This window comes from Microtus oregoni, unplaced genomic scaffold (assembly GCF_018167655.1).
Source record: "Microtus oregoni isolate MIOR12 unplaced genomic scaffold, Mior012 000027F_ref0000203, whole genome shotgun sequence".
Lineage (NCBI taxonomy): Eukaryota > Metazoa > Chordata > Mammalia > Rodentia > Cricetidae > Microtus > Microtus oregoni.
In genome coordinates, this window is record NW_024543086.1 from 3,949,151 (window position 1) to 3,965,773 (window position 16,623).

Sequence of the window (16,623 nt, forward strand, 5' to 3'; positions counted from 1 at the left end):
CCCCCACCCCTGCCAAAAAAAAAATCTAGCAACACAGCTCAAATTCATAAATTAAACAGTGGATGTCAAGACCCCACACTCTTGCTGTGGGCATAATTTTCTGGAGTGAAGTGGGTTGGGTGTTCACTTCAGATGAAGGATGTGCTTATTGGCATCCCTAACCAACCACTTTTTGCCTGTCTGCTTAACCCCGAGGAGACGCCTCATCTTTTATCCAGCATTGCCCTTGTGAACACTCAGGGACTGTGAGTCTGTGAGCTCGTCATAGGCTGTGCATGCAGGAATTTCAGCTGACTGGATCATTAGTATCGAGCACACCAAACCCAGGCTAGATGCCCAGAATATGCAGTGAATTTGACTCGCTATGCCCCACGAGGTCACTGTGAGCATCTGTGTATTCCTGTCACACAGACTTTCGGCTCTTCGGTGCACCTTGTCCTACTGATATTTAGCCCTTACACTCCCCCTCATCCCTTCTTCCTGAGATGTTCTCTCTTTCTCCCCCAGCTCAACTGCTACTTTCTCTGGAAGCCTTTGTGAGAAAGTCCTTCGATTATGTCAACTCTCACTATGATATGCCTTCAAAACATTCTTGACTTGCTCTTCATTACCATTGTTAGGGGTTGTGTGTATGTGTGTGGGTGGGGGGGGGTGCTTTCTGCCAGTTTTTCCTATTGCGCCGTAAGCACCAAGAGCAGAAACAATGCCAGGGTCCTGACTAATGGAAACACCGCTCCTCATCTGATGTCATAGGCATGGCAAAGGCTTGAGGCTTAAAGGAACAAATGAATGAATGAGTGGATGAACGAATGCATGAATAAATGGATGGAAGCTGCCAAGAGGTAGGCCTTAACAAATGCTAAGCCAGGAATTCAGAGCGTTGTTATCCTTTTTTTTTTTAAACTCTGTGGAGTGTGCCTGCCTCTTGTTGTGTAAGCCTTGTAGACCAAGGTGACTTGGAAGCAATTTCTCCTGTCTGACATTGTGTGCAGCCAGAAGACATCCTGAACCTTTTGTTCGGTTTTTATCTTCTGCACCGGATACAGAATGTCAAAAACAGATGGTGAGTGGTCACGCTGATCAGGCAGTATTCCTGGCTGAAGACAGGCTGGTAGTTTCTCTACGTACTGCCTCACACTGGATAGCCTTTCAGGGCCTCTTTACCTTGGGCTGCATCTCAGAGCAGGGCAGCAGCAGTGTCTGCCACCAATGAATGTGCTGGTGCTTAAGGGATAGACACCCTATTAGCTCTGGCCTTGGAGTTTCTGTTGGCCGAGGCATTTTGTAAGCATCATTAACCTTATCGTGTCCTGTCACTGCAAAATTAGTAAAGATGTATAAAGTACAATGAATGACTACGATCCAGACAGGACTTAAAGTGGCACAGTCCCATACGTGGGTCCCATGCATGTGTGTACCCACTGGGTGCCCGTGAAGTCTGCACACCGACTGCATGCCTGTAAAGTTTGATTCCAGACAGATGTGGTTTTGTCCACCAGGGGGAAAAAACCTTATTATCCACACAAAGTTTAAATATATATATATATAGGTTCTCTAGTCACACATGCCTCATCAGCAAGCCGGGGCACAGAATTAATTGGCCAGAAGGCTCACTGGGATTAATTAGCAGTTGCATAGGAAGAGATCAGCTCAGACTTCCAGTGCGGAGGATGGTGTTCTAGAATGACCAGTTCCTGGAAGTCCAGTTCAGCTCCTGTCATGGGGAATCGCTCACCATTCACCGATAACAGGGCTGGGGGCCCTTGGCTCCTCAGTGGGTCAGCACGTGCACCTGCACACCTGACTCAGGCCAGCAGAGGGCAGCAATACGCTGTGTGTGCTCAATTTGCATTCCAAATTAGCAAATCCCTGAAGACCTCCAAGGAAAGAAAGTGGGTGTCCCCCAGTCTAGGCTAATTCTCTCTGGGTGTCAACACTGGCCTGAAGAACAGCAAACCCAGGCCTTCTGCAGCTCACCGAGCTTTGGTTCCTCTACCACAGAAATGAATAGACAACTAGGAACTGCCATCACAGACAGGAAGTAACTTTAATTAAATATCGTGAAAGTCGAAAAGTTTTTTACAGCTTGAGTTTTTTTTTTTTTGCAAAAAGAAAAATAAAAGGAAAGAAAAAGAAAATTATAACAATCTCTACAGTAGTTAAGTGCTCTAACAATTGAACTGTACAGTGTGTGTCTACTGAAAAAGTTTTGATAAGAAGGTGAAAGGTTAGTAGATTGACAGATGAGTTCATGAAGCTGCATCCTACATTGTGAGGCCGGGCATGGCATATGCACATCCAGTCATCCAGAGGCAGGGCTCTTCCCCCAAAACTGAAATCTGAATTGAATTCTCTACTCCATCGTCTTTTTTAAAGCCATATTCTGTATTTAGGGGGGAGGGGGGGCTGTGTCTTAAAGGAACTTGAAAACAACATTTTGAATAGAAGAAAATGGTTCCTGGAACCAGAACGCTTCTCCATCATCTAATCAAACATAAACAACAGAACACAAATGATACACATTTTCTCTTTAAAGGCTCTTTGGGCTTTCCAGTGAAGTTCTCACCATGGCACATGGCTAACAGATTGGTGGCGTCTTTTGTCAGGGTCTGAGCCGGACATCTCACCAGCTCGCCGCTTGTTCCTTTGCAGACTGGCATCTGGCTCACCAGACAAAATATGGCTTTAGACCTTAGACATCCTCAGGCCAGCGCTTACCACACGAATTCAGACAACCTTTCTGAGTACGGAGAAGCAATGCTAAACCTTGCTTATATTTTTTTTCCAGTTTCTTTTTATTATTATTATTATCAGTCATCATTATTATTATTTCTCACCATGAAAAATCAGCTTTCCTCCCTCCCCTCCCTTACCAACCTCCCCAACTCCCCTCCCCTACCCTCCCCAACCCATAAAAATCTGCACTCTTGACAGTCTAGTGAAAACCATTGAAATCCACACGGGGCATGCACAGGTTGCAGCATCCTTGTTAATGGTCGCTTGCTCTACTAGAAAAAGTAACATTGTCATTGTCTGAAAGTAACAAAACAGTTCTTTTGTGCTTTTCAATTTCTTTGTTTTTTTTTCTTCTTTTTCTTTTTTTTTTCTTAAATGTTAGTGATGACTGACAGGGTGCACAGTACAATGTACAGGTGAGATGAATATGATCTGCATTGTTAAGGCATCCAATCTGCTGGTTTATATTTATGTGAAAGACAGAGAATATACAAGCAGACTTAAGAAAGAAAGTATGTTCATTGATCTCTATGAAGTTTCTCCCCCAAATTTAATGCACAAAATGCGTCGCTCCAAAGGGAGAGATTCCATGCATATTAATAGAGTAAAACAGCATTTTTGTATGCTTCCAAAGCAAAGGATACATCATTTTTTAAATCTACAGAACTAAATGCTACAAGAATAATATGCTACTATTTTTTTGCCATATATTGGAAAAAACTTCTTAACTTACAAATAATACAAAAATAGACAATGGCTTTTGGGTGGAAATAAAAAAAATGAAGCATGGTTTGAAACAATACTAAAAATACCTATAAATGAATTGTTTAAAAATCACATTGAAACAGCCAATACAATCATAGGTGACCAAACTATACGCACTGTTCACAAAGCAAATACACACACACAAAAATAATAAACTGGGGCTTGGGGGTGAGAGGAGAGAAAAAGCAATGTACAAATTCCAAAGATAAATACATTATTTATATGGATATTTTACAAAATCCCCATTAAAACAGACAAACAAAAAGCGTTTGAGTTAACTTTGCAAGTACGTGCTAGCTAAAGGTAGTGCGCTTTTTATTTCTTTGCAAAATATGCAGGAAAATCGTTTCTTTTTCGTGAGCTTGAAAACCATCTTCAGACATTAAAATGTATAAATAAAACAACTTTGGCAAAAAAAAATCACAAAAAAATCTACAGTATTTATAACTACATACAGAAACCGAAGGGCAAAGAAAAGTCAGCCAGGCCCGTGCCCCACCTCCCCCACCCCCCCACCCCGCCCCCATCCCCCCAGAGCCTTCCTGGCTGCCTCTTTGCTAAGGATTCTTTCTTTTAAGAACACTTCCCAGTTGAAAGCAAAAATTCCCACAGAAAGCTGAGTTCAAGGCCTCCCCTTTCTCTTCCTCTTTCCCAGTTTCCTTTCATTCTGAACCCCAAAGCACTTTACCTGTTGATTGAATTTGTAACTTTACAACAACCACGCCAGGGTCCAGGCCCCTGTGTGATTCAAGAACCCGAACAGCCTGCCTACTCGCCTGCCTTTGTCAGTTTGCTTTGTCTGAGTTTTCTTTTTATCTTTTCCTTCTTTTTTTTTTATTTTTCTTTTTTTCCCCCTATTTTTTGAGCCTGGATATAGAATTAGCATTAAGGATTCTAGCAGGAGTAAGCTCGAATCTCTTGATGGCGGCGTGTGAGTGAGATTTCAGCTTGGTAACCTGGAGGGCTTATGTGGAATTCTGTGCCTGGACCCTGTTCCATGAAGTCTTAAAGGAGTCTCTCACTCGGTGTATGGGCCACTCCGCTCTGAGGCCACTGGCTTCGGAAGAAGTTGACATAAGAATGAGATCGGGTTAAAAGATGCAGGGAGGTTTTTTTTTTGTTTTGCTTTGTTTTGCGTTGCTTTTTTTTTTTCCTTTTTTTTCTTTTTTAGCAATCTGTCTAGAGGCACTGAATTTTCTGAGTACAAGGGAAAAATGTGATCATGTATGTCGCTTGGTAACTTTCCAGGCTGCGTTTATTTACACAGTTACTTAAGACAACCATACAAAAGAGAAAGAAGCTTGCAGAACTGCTAAGGGATGGCGTGTTAAGTTAGATATCGAGAATGCACTGTCCGAGCTAACTACCATTGATATGCTTTAAGGCGCAAAAGCCGACCCTTAGTTTTCTAAAAAATCTAACTGGCATTCCTATTCTGTCCCATACAAGCTTTTTTTAATTTTTTTTTTACCTTTTTTCTTTTTTTTTTCCCTTCTAGCTTTTTTTTTTTTTTTGTAAATATCTCACCACTTCATTCTCCCCTTACACAGCTTTAAAAACATCATAAATTAGAACATGGAGTCTTAGTCATCGTGGCCCTTGGGTGTAGCTTTATGGTTTATAAAAGACAAATGATTGCAGAGTTAAAGCTTAAAAAAAAAAGAAAAAGAAAAAAGAAACCGTGGTTTTGCTTTTATCAATACAGAATAAATATATCCCCCCAGATACTTGGGGGGTACAAGTTTAACCAACACCCTGCTGTAGCAGATCCCCTTTCCAATTTCAGCATTTTGCAAGGTCGGTGATTTTGTTTAAAAATCTGCAGTTATTGTGTGATTCCTCTTAAAAAGGCCTGAGTTAAAAGTTCCACTCTGGGACTCATATCAGATTACTTTCGTAGCAGAATCCAACCTCTTCATTAACAAACTTCTTCAAGGCAATTCTTTCACATGGGAGGGACAATCATGCCAGATATCGCTATGAAAAGAAAAGACAGAAGTCAGTGGCTTTGCACTCCAACAGTTTGCCAAGGACGGGGGCAACAGTAAAAACAACCCACACATGACAGTGTTGATTGACTATTAACCGGATGTCCTTGCCTCTTCCCAGGAGTGAATTTTTGTCATAAAAGACACATAAGCCTTATTGAAAATTATATCCGCCTGCATATGTCACTCTAACAGAAGAGAGTATCCTAAACATTCCCCCCCAAATCTGACTTCAATTTTAAGACAGAACTGGAAAGTTGCATAGCTTGAATACCATTGGGAAAGTTGCAGCTTCAGACTTTGCAAAATAGTGAGAATTTTCTGTTTGTCACTCTGCCTTCCCTCCCGTCACGTCCCAAATATGAAATACAGAAATGGCCTGCTGGAACAGCCAACGGTTTCTCCAGGCTCTCCGTATGTTCTGTATTAGCATGAAAATTAAGCAACAGAGTCACCATCTGAGGGCCTTCTCTTCAGCCCGCGCTGGAAAAGGGGATGCCAGCCCCGGCAGGCATTGTTCACTGGGAGAATGGAGCCTTCAGGGAACATGGAGTCGGAGGAGAGAACATATTTGCCTGAAACTGTAGAATGCCTTTTCTACTCTGGCTTCTCTCGGGATTTCTGGAATGACCATAATGACCATAAGTTCCAGAGAAAGTGGAACCTGCTAAAGGAAGACCTGTTTCAGGTCAACCCGGATTCTTTCAGAGGGTTTGGAGTGAGAAGCAGCAAGTGGTGTTTAGAAAACACTGCCTCTCACCTACTGACCTCTGAGTATGCTCCCCTGGGATGGTTAATTGTCTTCCTGACCCTCAGCCTCCTTGGCCAGGACCTGCAGTCAACTGCAGCAGTCAGGAGTTACTGGAGATTTGAACATAATTGGATGTAGAAGAAGTGTGGAGCCTGGCTCTAACTTCAGGCCCGGTCTAACCTGAGGGCAGGTTGGATCTGACCATGAACCTACCAGAGCTTTTCCCATGGTTCAGGTTCACAGACAATTCTCTGGTCTGTGTTTTCCCATATATCCAATAGACACCATTGCACAGGGCGCACTTAACATAGAGGATGTGATAAACGGGGGACCACTGTAGGAAAGTTAAGACAGGGTGACAACTTGGAAATGTCCCAAGACAAGAAAGATGCTTCCCTTGAAACCAAAGACATAGCCTCTTTGGTTCCCAATGACATCAGAGTAAAAGCCTTCCCTTCTTATTGACAAGTCTAAACTGAAGCGAATGTTCTTGTTAGCAATGATCAGTGCAGGACAAAGTGGCCTTCTTTCTCTTCCTTTATCTCAACCATCATGTCTGAGAAAAAAACGTGCCTTAAAAATAAAGGAATCCCGCTAGCACAGATGGACAGAGGGAGGCCAGGCCATGTGCCCCCCACATTATTTTTGCTTCCCTACCCCAACCCCTGACATTTTAGATTCAATTAAAAGAAAAAACCCAAAAGTATTTTGCCAAACACTTTTTCCGTTAATTTTTAAACCCATCTGTATTCGCAAGGAAATTCAATCCACATGTTTCTGATTCATTTACACGTAAATCATCCAAGTGTTGTTTTGCAAGAGCCTTTTGCAGTCCAGAAGCTCCTGGAGTCCTTTCCTGAGCCCCCATAAGCCTTTCTTTCTTAGAAACAGGAAGTCATTTTCTGCCAAATGCAGCCTGACTTAAGCCCCCCACCCCACCCCGAAGATTTGGGATCAGTTGGAAAAGCAGCCTCCTTAAGAGCTGGGTGAGCCCTAGATTTCCCTGAACTTTGGAGCTTAGCATTTAAACCCCAGCCTTGAGAGTTTCAGATGCTGCAGCCCCAGGAGCAAGGAGAGCCAGGAGCGGGGAGGGGGAGGGGGTGTCCTTCAGTCTCCTTGTGATATTGCCCCAAGTGTCTTTGCATCCAGGCTCCAGGTGGGTCCTCTACCCTTCTTTTAGGTAGCAGGAACATAAAGCCTGTGGCCAGTGAAGTTAGTCTTTCTTCTATTTTACAGAAATCCTTACTGTGTGCGAGTGTGGAAGAGCAGGCAGGCTCTGTCCTGGGACAACCCAAGCAGTGTCAGTGTGGTCTAAAGTCAGTCAGATGGTTGACAAAACTCCTGCTCTTTTATCTCAAGAACTCGGTAGACACTTATCATCTGGGTCCTGAAAATATCCTTTGGGATTTTGTAGTTGTTGATTAAAATTAATTCAGGCTATACTGAATTTAAAAAAAGAAAGAAAAAGAGAAAGAAAGAAAAAAGAAAGAAAAAATCCAAACAGTGTTTTGTTACTTAGATAATTTGTAGATTGATTAGATTAAGCTTCTTCATGGGGCCTCATTGAAAGTTCCCCTCCAAGATCACTGGTGTGCTGGCACACTTCTCTAAGTTGGTGCTTCTAAACCCCATAATTTTAAGAGCCCAGCTGTCACATCAGTGAGCAGAGTCCTCCTGAGCAGGAATGGAGAGGATATGGCAGAGGGAATGCCTTCTGCAGAGGGGCTGTGCTGTCCTGGGATGCTGGCCCAAGCAGACTTCTGAATTCTTTGAAGAGAGCTGAGAATTATAGACTTTTTCAAACATGGTCTTCTGGATATATATATATATATATATATATATATATATATATATATATATTTGGAAATAGCTGATATTAAGATCAGATACACTCGAGGGGCCCTATGGGATAGGCATGGCTTGCCACCTCTTCTAGGCCAACTCACAGAATATAAGTCTAACGCAAGCTCTCTCACCCCTCATACAAGGCCCACAAGTACTTACAATTTTTATAAAGGGGTATAGCACCCTTCATTTTCCCAGGACCTTTTATACACCAAAATGCTAGCTGTCTATGACTTGAGTCTGGGCACCACAAAAGAGGCCCTCCCTTTAAGAAACCCATTGTGTGACTACATGATAATCCTGGGTCGAAGAGTTGTCCTGCAGTCTAGAAATTAACGATGTGGGTGAGAAGGACGGGATCGGAGGCTTGGAATGTACCAGAAATGCTGATGGTATGCTTGACTTGCTCAAGTAGAGCCTGGGCAGATTCCCATGAGACTCCACATTCCCAGCATTGTGTGCCAAGACATCATCACCAGACCGCAGTGGCTCGGCCACAGTCCCCAGTGCTGGGTGGTCACGTTTTCTGGGGGGAACCCCCAAGGCCATTGCGTTGAAAGGCGATATATTTCACCTTGAAGTTTTCCCACTTTGATAAGAACTAAGAAAAAGATGGAAATCACCGCGGCACTGGGAAAGGTTAAGTGAGGAGGGAGAAGAAATCTTTCCCTGAACTATCCCAAGTATAAGAATCGTGAGCTCATCATGTGTGGGGTGGGGCAAGATCTTCCACACACTAAATATGTCTATAGAGAAAAAAAAAAACAGTTTTGTAAGGGTTGGTACTGAGGTGCATGGTACTTAGGGCCAAAAGGAGACTGACTGTCAACAAGGTATAGGGAGTGGTTTGCTCTGACTACTACTTCTACAACATGCCCTTGATCTTGTTTTAGTCAGTACACATTCTGATGGCATGTGACAGCTCTTTCCTGACTCTGAAGTCCCTGCATAGGACTTGGGCTCTGAAGGGCAACAGTTTTAGAAGAGAAAGGACATGAGTTTCTATAGAACGGGGCTGAGCAGAGCTGGTGATTTGAGCCCTTGGTCTATAGAGACAGACTTGCTTGGAAGTCTAGGGTCAAGAGTTATCAATGACTTCATCTCGGTAGTAGTGGGTGGAGCCTTTTCTACATTTTATTTGTCGATCCAGATGGAAGCAGCAGTTTCCATAGCTTTTCACATGGTACTCATTGGTCTGAGTTACACGGGAAATAACTCTGCAGGCAGATGCCTGGAACAGGCCACACCGATGGTTGGCTCTGCCTATATTCATGGACTCGGCGGCTGCACAACAGCAACGTGAGGAGGGACATATCCATGAGTAAAATGAATCGGGCACAGAAAGACAGGACACAGAGAAGCTACAGAGTTGATCTCATAGAAGCAGAGACTAGGATGCGTTTGCCAGAGCTGGAAAGTGGGCCAGAGGGCAAAAGGATAAGTAAGGGGTCCAGAGGACAGGTGAATAGGACAGGTAACTTCTCATGGCACAGGAGCCTAATGGACAGCAATCAACCAAATATTTCAAATTAGCTAGTAGAGAGAGTTCCTTTGCCTTACAAATATCCCATGTAAAAGATACACTAACATATTGCACATGGACACACGCACATACACATGACGGCCACATGTAGCTCATAAGTATGTAAAACTATTTTGCCAATTAAAGTGTGTGTGTGTGTGTGTGTGTGTGTGTGCACCAAAGGTCAATACCAAATGTATTCCTTTATTGTTTTTTTGCCACATTTTTGAGACAGGATCTCTTTCACCTGACTTGCTGTTTTAACTAGATTGGTTAGGTCAGCAAGCTGCAGGGACCCACACATCTCCTCCATTCCTCCCATGCTATACTAGAGTCACAGCTACATCCAACTACAACCAGATTATGCATGGGTTCTGGGACCTGAACTCAGGTCTTTCTGTTTGCACAGCAAGCCACTTTAGACACTGAGACATATCATCAGCCCAATTTAAAAATCCAAACAATTGCAACTATACAGAGCATATAGAAATCTTTTTATGGTTACTATTTCCTGAATTATAGCATAAGAGCTATTTGTGTGGTGTTACACTGTATTAAGTATGATAAGTAGCACAGATGATTTGAAGTTCATATACAGACACTACACCATTTATATAAGAGGCCTGAGTATCCAGGCATTTGCGTATCTATAGGAGCCTTGAAACTATGTCCCGCTGGAAACTGAGGGCTGTCTACAGTCATTTCTGTTTCTCTGCAGGATGTCTTGGAGCCTGTGATACCTTATAAAGGGCACAGCTCTCTACAATAGCAACCCAGTAAGAACTACTTTCTAAATTCGACCACAATAGTTTGACTTCTTCACCAAACCATCTCCTGAGGATCAAGGAGTATTGAAGTAAGCATTGCTTTGTCCTACAAATGTTTCTTCTCAAGTTTTCAAAAGTCTCCCTTATAGGAGAGACACAACCGACTTTGTAAACCATGAAATAGATACAAAGAGGCATACTAGGATACTAGGAGCCAAGGCCTCGAGTTTTTGCTTTCTTCCTCCTTCACACATCATCCTGGAACTTGACTGCTTACATGGGTGCTTCTCAGCTTAGAACAATGCTCTTTCTCCCTAGGCTAGAATCTGGTCACTATTCATCATGAGAAACAGTTCAAAGGCAACTTGACCATGAAATGGTCTGATTTAGCTTCATGGTCCTTGCCTCTGCAGCCCATGGCTGGGAGCCAGCCTCTCTTGGGTAGATCTGCCTCTCTAACCTGGGTATTGCATCTCCCCAAACACAGGGTCAGTTTTTGAAGTTGATAGACCTTGGTCCTTCACATAGACCTAGCCTGGCGGCTCAACCATAGCTCTGGAGACACAGCACCGTAGAGTGAATGCTTGAGGTTCAAGCCTGAGGTTTCCTTAGCTGCTAAATGAGTGACTGCAGACAAATCATCTCAGCTCCATGTCTCTGTGTCCACATCTACAAAGTGGATGGAATAAGCAGCCACCAAAAAGAGCCATAGGGAGGAAGTCTTCTGTCATTGCATAAGCCAGGCTGGAGGCAAGCCCTCCCTCACTCCTCACCACCACACTCAGCGGTGCCGCCTGTCTCCTGCTGGCAAAGGGGTAGTTGGTTAAGGAGCAGGCTTTTACAAACCAGGAGGGTGTTCAATTAATAGTGGTAGTTGGAGGTGAATAGGCCTTTAAATATGCCAACAGTCTAAATGTGTCCCAGTTAGACATTCAGATTTCCACTGGTGTCTAGTCTTCAAAGTGTGGGGTATTTGGTATATGACAGTATTGGGAGATGAAATACAGTCTGGGTTCTAGGAGAGTCTAAAAACAATGCCCCGTGAGGGGCACATCCAACTAGAAGGGAAGGTAGGGTACAGCAAGTCCAGGAAGATGAATGTGAGTGGGCCTTCTAAGTTCAACACCCCTTTACTGTTAATCGCAAGCCTCCTTGTACTTTGCTCCTGATCGCAACTCTGGGTTTGCTAGTTTTATGTCGACTTTGCACAAGTTGGAGTAATCTGACAGGAGGGAACCCCAATTGAAAAAAACATCTCCATAAGATATAGCTGCAGGCAAGCCTATAGGGCAATTTTTAAATTAATGATTGATGAGTGTGAGAGGGCCCAGCTTATTGTGATTGGTGCCACCTCAGGGCTGGTGGTCCTGGGTTCTATAAGAAAGCAGGCTGAACAAGCCATGAGGAGCAAGCCAGTAAACAACACTCTTCCATGGCCTCTGCATCAGCTCCTGCCTCCAGGTTCCTGCCCTGTTTGAGCTCCTGTCCTGACTTCCTTCAGTGATGAACAGTGCTGGGGGAGTGTGAGCCAAATGACCCCTTTCCCCCAACTTGCTTTGGTCATGGTGTTTTATCAGAGCAATATTAACCCCAACTAAGACACTAGCCAAAGTTGAGGCCGTCAGTTTAAGAATGGTAACTTTAGGGCTGGAGAGACGGCTGGGTTGTTAAAAGCCAGACTCACAACCAAAAATACAAGATTGGCGACTTTACTCTCTCCCGTATGTATCATCGTTACTTCAAACTACATGAAATTATAGTTGTTCTAGCCGGGGGTATAATGAGGGAAGGTATTTATTTTTAGCTGATAGAAAGTAAAGCTGGCATGAATATTAGGGTCAGGATATTTCTAGCTTGTCTACCTGGCCTGAGATGTAGCTCCAGAGTAAAACACTTCCCTCTTTTGTTTAAGATGATGAACAGTAAGTAGACGCATGTCCCATTAATGGCAAGTTACTCTGGGCACTAACTAACTTCCGTTATGCCTAGCAGTTTACCTCCAGGTTCTGAGGAATATTCTACAAAGTTCTGCCAGAGGGGGAGCGCCACAATGCTGTATGGTTGCTTGGGCTCTGGAGGTGTAGCATTTAGGTTCAATCTGGACTCCACCACGTCATCACTATATGTGAACTAAGCTTGAATGGACCTGTTCATGGGTGGGGGGGGGGGAGTGGTACTGAATTCTGAAGGTCTTGGGAGAACCACTGTGTGCTTACCTCAACAAAAAGTAGTCAGAACATAGCATGCGTCTATATGTTAAGTGGGCATCCACATCCACATGAGAAATGGAGCTGGGCAATCCCAGGTATGCCACTGCCCTTCTGATCATTCTCTGACCTCCACAATTACCCTCTGAGTGACATGGTGGCCACTGAACGAGGCTCTGTGGTGAGCTGTGCAGGGCAGGTATTAAGGACGGAATCCAGGTGGCTTTGATTGACCTCCACCTCCACTGTCCGCCTGCTGTCTGTGGCCAGTATCCGCCCTCCCTAAACTCCATCACCTGGTATTGTAGTGACCTCATGGCCTCTATGCTTCATCGGGACATTGTGGGGATTAAACAGATAAAGCCTGTTCCCCCCGCTTAAGAGGGCACCTGCCATACTGTTTGGTGCTTGGTAATTGATGGTTGATTATTTTATTGATCTGATTTCCCTGCAAGCTGTCTTAGGAATCTGAGACGCATTCTTGGCAAGTGTTGGACTTTGAAAAGGAGATGAAGATTGTAGCCTGAGTTTGAAGCCAGTGACGGCCATACACCAGCTGGGAGGAGTCAACGTCCCACCTTGAGGTTTCTCATCTGTAAGGTAAGGGCCATGAGCACTTGAGCCGTCATCCTGCTGTGGGGGACACATGAGGTCGCAGAGGCTAACATCACTTACAGAGCCAAGCACAGAGGAAGACGTGAGAAAAAGAGACACGTTTTAAGGCTGGATCCCTGCCTTCTCATCATGCCGTGAACAGAAAAGTCAGCTCAAGGCCTGATGGTTCCCCCACTTCCCATATTGTGTAGGGGAAGGAGAGTGACTGATTTTAATGAGAAACAGAATATCCCAGTGGTTCTTAAGAGGCCCGTGACGTTTGCTATACGAGTGCATGGTGCCTTCACCTTGGATTCTGAAGTGGCTGCAGCTGTCCCCTCCTGTCATCTCCCTACACAGCTTCACCCTGACATAAGCACCAAGAAGAGAAGGCTGAGTGACCTACTTGAGGGGAAAGCCCATCCCAGGAAAGACTGCCATGTTAAACAGGATAGTATCTCCACAGCTCTGGTCCGCTGATGGCAACACCAGAGAGTGAGCGGGGAGAAAGGAGAAGTGGTGGCATTAGCAAATGGTTATAGTGTTCCCAGGCAAGTCCTAAACCTGAGCAGAGTTCCTGGAACAGAAAGAGGATGTCTCAGACATTGCCACAGAGGAGACCTGAGCAGGGGTAGTGGCTGGGATCAAAAAGTCTGAACACAAAGGAACGGAGGAGTCAAGGTAGGCAGAGAGATGCCGGTGGGTCCAGGGCTAACAGCCAGACACCTGCTTCAGACCTCTGGAGACCAAAGTCTCCTGGCTGTGGGCCTGAAACTTACCTTGCAGGCTGTTCCCATTGGTGCTGGTGCAGGTGGGAGGCGGGGAGGTCTGGGGTCTAACCACGGGTGCAAATGCACTCTTCTGTTTCACGGCAGAGACCATGTTGGCTGGTGAGAAGGAGAAGATGCCCGAGGAGCTGCTGCAGTTGGAGGGGAGGCTTGTCGATGAGGCCATGGTGGGGCTGGATGGCACGACTGAGGGAGCAAAGAGAAGAGAGGATCACACCTAGAGATGAGGAGGCTTCGTAGATCTGACCCGGTCACTCTGCTCTGACCATTCTTAGGGAGGGCTTTCCCTAAACGCTTGGAACCCTGACCGGTTTCATTCGTCACTCGGTACTTAACATGTGCTCCCTTCAAGTGAGTGACTTCTGCGATTGTATGCCCGACAGTATGGAGTCACTAGTGTCACAGACAGCTTCTAGGGGTGTGGGGTTGATCCCTTTCATTCAGCCCAGTCGATCCCAACACATGAAGCATGCTATGGAGGAGGACACAGAGTCTCCATCCTCTGAGTTTCCCAGGCAAGAAAACAAAAGCCCAACCCCTTCTTAGGAGGGGTTGCACGGCACAAGCGGGATCAAGGTGGGTGCAGTCATCTCTCGGAAGGCAGAAGACATTAGAGAGGGCTTCACAGAGAGGTTTTAGGGGAAGCCTTCCATCCCTGGCTGAACACGGAATCTGGGGACAGATGGGACAGGGGGAGGCTAGTTTGAGAGGATGTGGTCACTGATGAAGGAATGAGGAGTCTGAGGAGGAAGGGGGACTCAAAGGTAAAACCAGCCCTGTGACTAGGTTACAGGATCTATAAGGATGGACTTGGGTCTGGATACCACATAGACTCCAGTAGGGAGAAAGCTAGGTAACGAAAACACCACCGCATGCATGCAACATTGGTGAGAAACACATAACTATAAATTCCGGTTCCAAGTTCTCCCTTCTCACGGGCATTTCCACAAATGTTTGTGAGATAAGCGGGGGGGGGGGGGGGGGGGGGGGGGGGGAGAGATCAGAGACAAATGCAAATCCTGTCGGCAATAGTGGGGGCTCAGAATATGCACTGAGAACACTTTGGCATGGTTACCTTAGGAGACAGAGACTTTCCACACAGTGCCAAGGTTAATGCTTTCACACACACCCTTTCCTTTGCCTCTATGTCCCAGATACTCTTGTATCTTAATAAACATCACATATGACTTTGTGATGCGCAAAATTCTTCACATCTTTCCATCTTGTCATTGACAGAATAATAGAAGGTCAGGGGGCTTATGACTTAAAAAAAAACACATATAAGTGATTTGGAACTCAGAAAGTAGCTGAAGTAATTGCTAGAATATACTGCTTGGCCTCATGACGTTGGAAAGTTGGAAATAGAGGGGTCGCATCATTCACAGGCAAGGGTTGCCATCAGAAGGAAATGATCCTTTGTCACCAGCCCAAGCTGGCCTGGCTCCAAATGGGCCAGATGCCTCCTGGAGGAGAATGCAGAGGCCCTGTCCACACCTCAGAGCTCTCCCCCACGTTTACTAGACTGTACTTTTTCTTTTAATGAAACCAGCATTTTTATCCATCTCTTAGGATTTGTAAATGTGGGAATGCTCTCAATAATAACACCCATTTAAATTGCAAAATTCCTGCATCGGAGGTTGGATTTTTAAATATTCTTAGACTTGAAATCCTGCTGGCTCACCACCGAAGGAAATTAATCTCGTTGGCAAATGCGATCATTATGTGTATTTAGAGGTGGGAAGTTTGGGGGGGCAGTTAACAAGAAAGGGGTGAAATATAGTGGAGTATTGCCATTTGTTACAACATTATTGGTTACTAGCTGCCATACCACAGAGTGTTCACCAGCCGAATGTCTTATTTTATTTTTTTTATTCTGTCAGAATTTTTCAACATGAGTGGTTTATGAATAATTAAATATTACAGAGACAAAAATTCAAATCAGTTGGGCTCTGTGTTTATTGTTTTATTTGCATTTATGCAGATAATATCATCCCATCTGAGGGCCTATTTGAGAATTTAACACTGTATTTGTGAGCTCTGAGGAAATCAATTAATGGAAATGAAATGTTCAAGTTTCTCAGGCTAACAGATGTGATCTTAGGCAGAAGTCACTGGACGTCCCGCTCAGGCTTGGGAGGGTGAGCAACCGGAGCCCTAAATTAAATCGCTACCATATAGCAATTAGCTTATTGATTTAATTAAGAATGCCACCTTTTAATTTTCAGGTCATGATTGAAACATTTTCTGATGGAGTAGCTGGGAGAATACAGAGGGATAGATCTTTCAATAAATCAAAACCTAATGTGAAACCAACCTCAGTGTCGGCTGGTAAACAGAACTGGAGCTCGCAGGCTAGCCGGCGGATTTTAAACATCCCACAAATGGCCGACTCTAAAGGAATAAGGCAGAAAGGAAAAGGGAGCACACTCTGAGCAGAGAATTCCCTCAGAAGTAACCCCAGGCCAGGATGACCTGTTCACCTGTGAGCTGTTAGCCACACTTGAGCGTGGAGACAGCATTGTTTTCTGTATTTTTAGATAAGATTCATGAATATTCCTTCATTTGACAACACTTCCCTATTCTTCTGCAAATGTCTCTGTAACCAGCCACATTTTCTACATCTGAAGAACTCTCCACAATGTTCCAGATGAACCTGGCTA

At 44.5% G+C, this 16,623-nt stretch overlaps 1 protein-coding gene across 4 annotated transcripts in view; it reads right to left on the reverse strand.

Annotated features, from left to right (window-relative positions):
* Window positions 1-4,310: 4,310 nt before the first annotated feature.
* Ebf1 (EBF transcription factor 1) overlaps window positions 4,311-16,623 on the reverse strand; it is a 386,285-nt gene continuing 373,972 nt past the window's right edge. For all 4 annotated transcript variants that reach the window (XM_041676119.1, XM_041676118.1, XM_041676117.1 and 1 more), the window contains exons 15-16: window positions 13,955-14,149; window positions 4,311-5,478 (exon numbers count right to left, since the gene is read on the reverse strand). In XM_041676119.1, coding sequence (XP_041532053.1) covers window positions 5,447-5,478; window positions 13,955-14,149 — 227 coding nt within the window. In that variant the 3' untranslated portion in view covers window positions 4,311-5,446. The remainder of the gene's footprint in view (window positions 5,479-13,954; window positions 14,150-16,623) is intronic.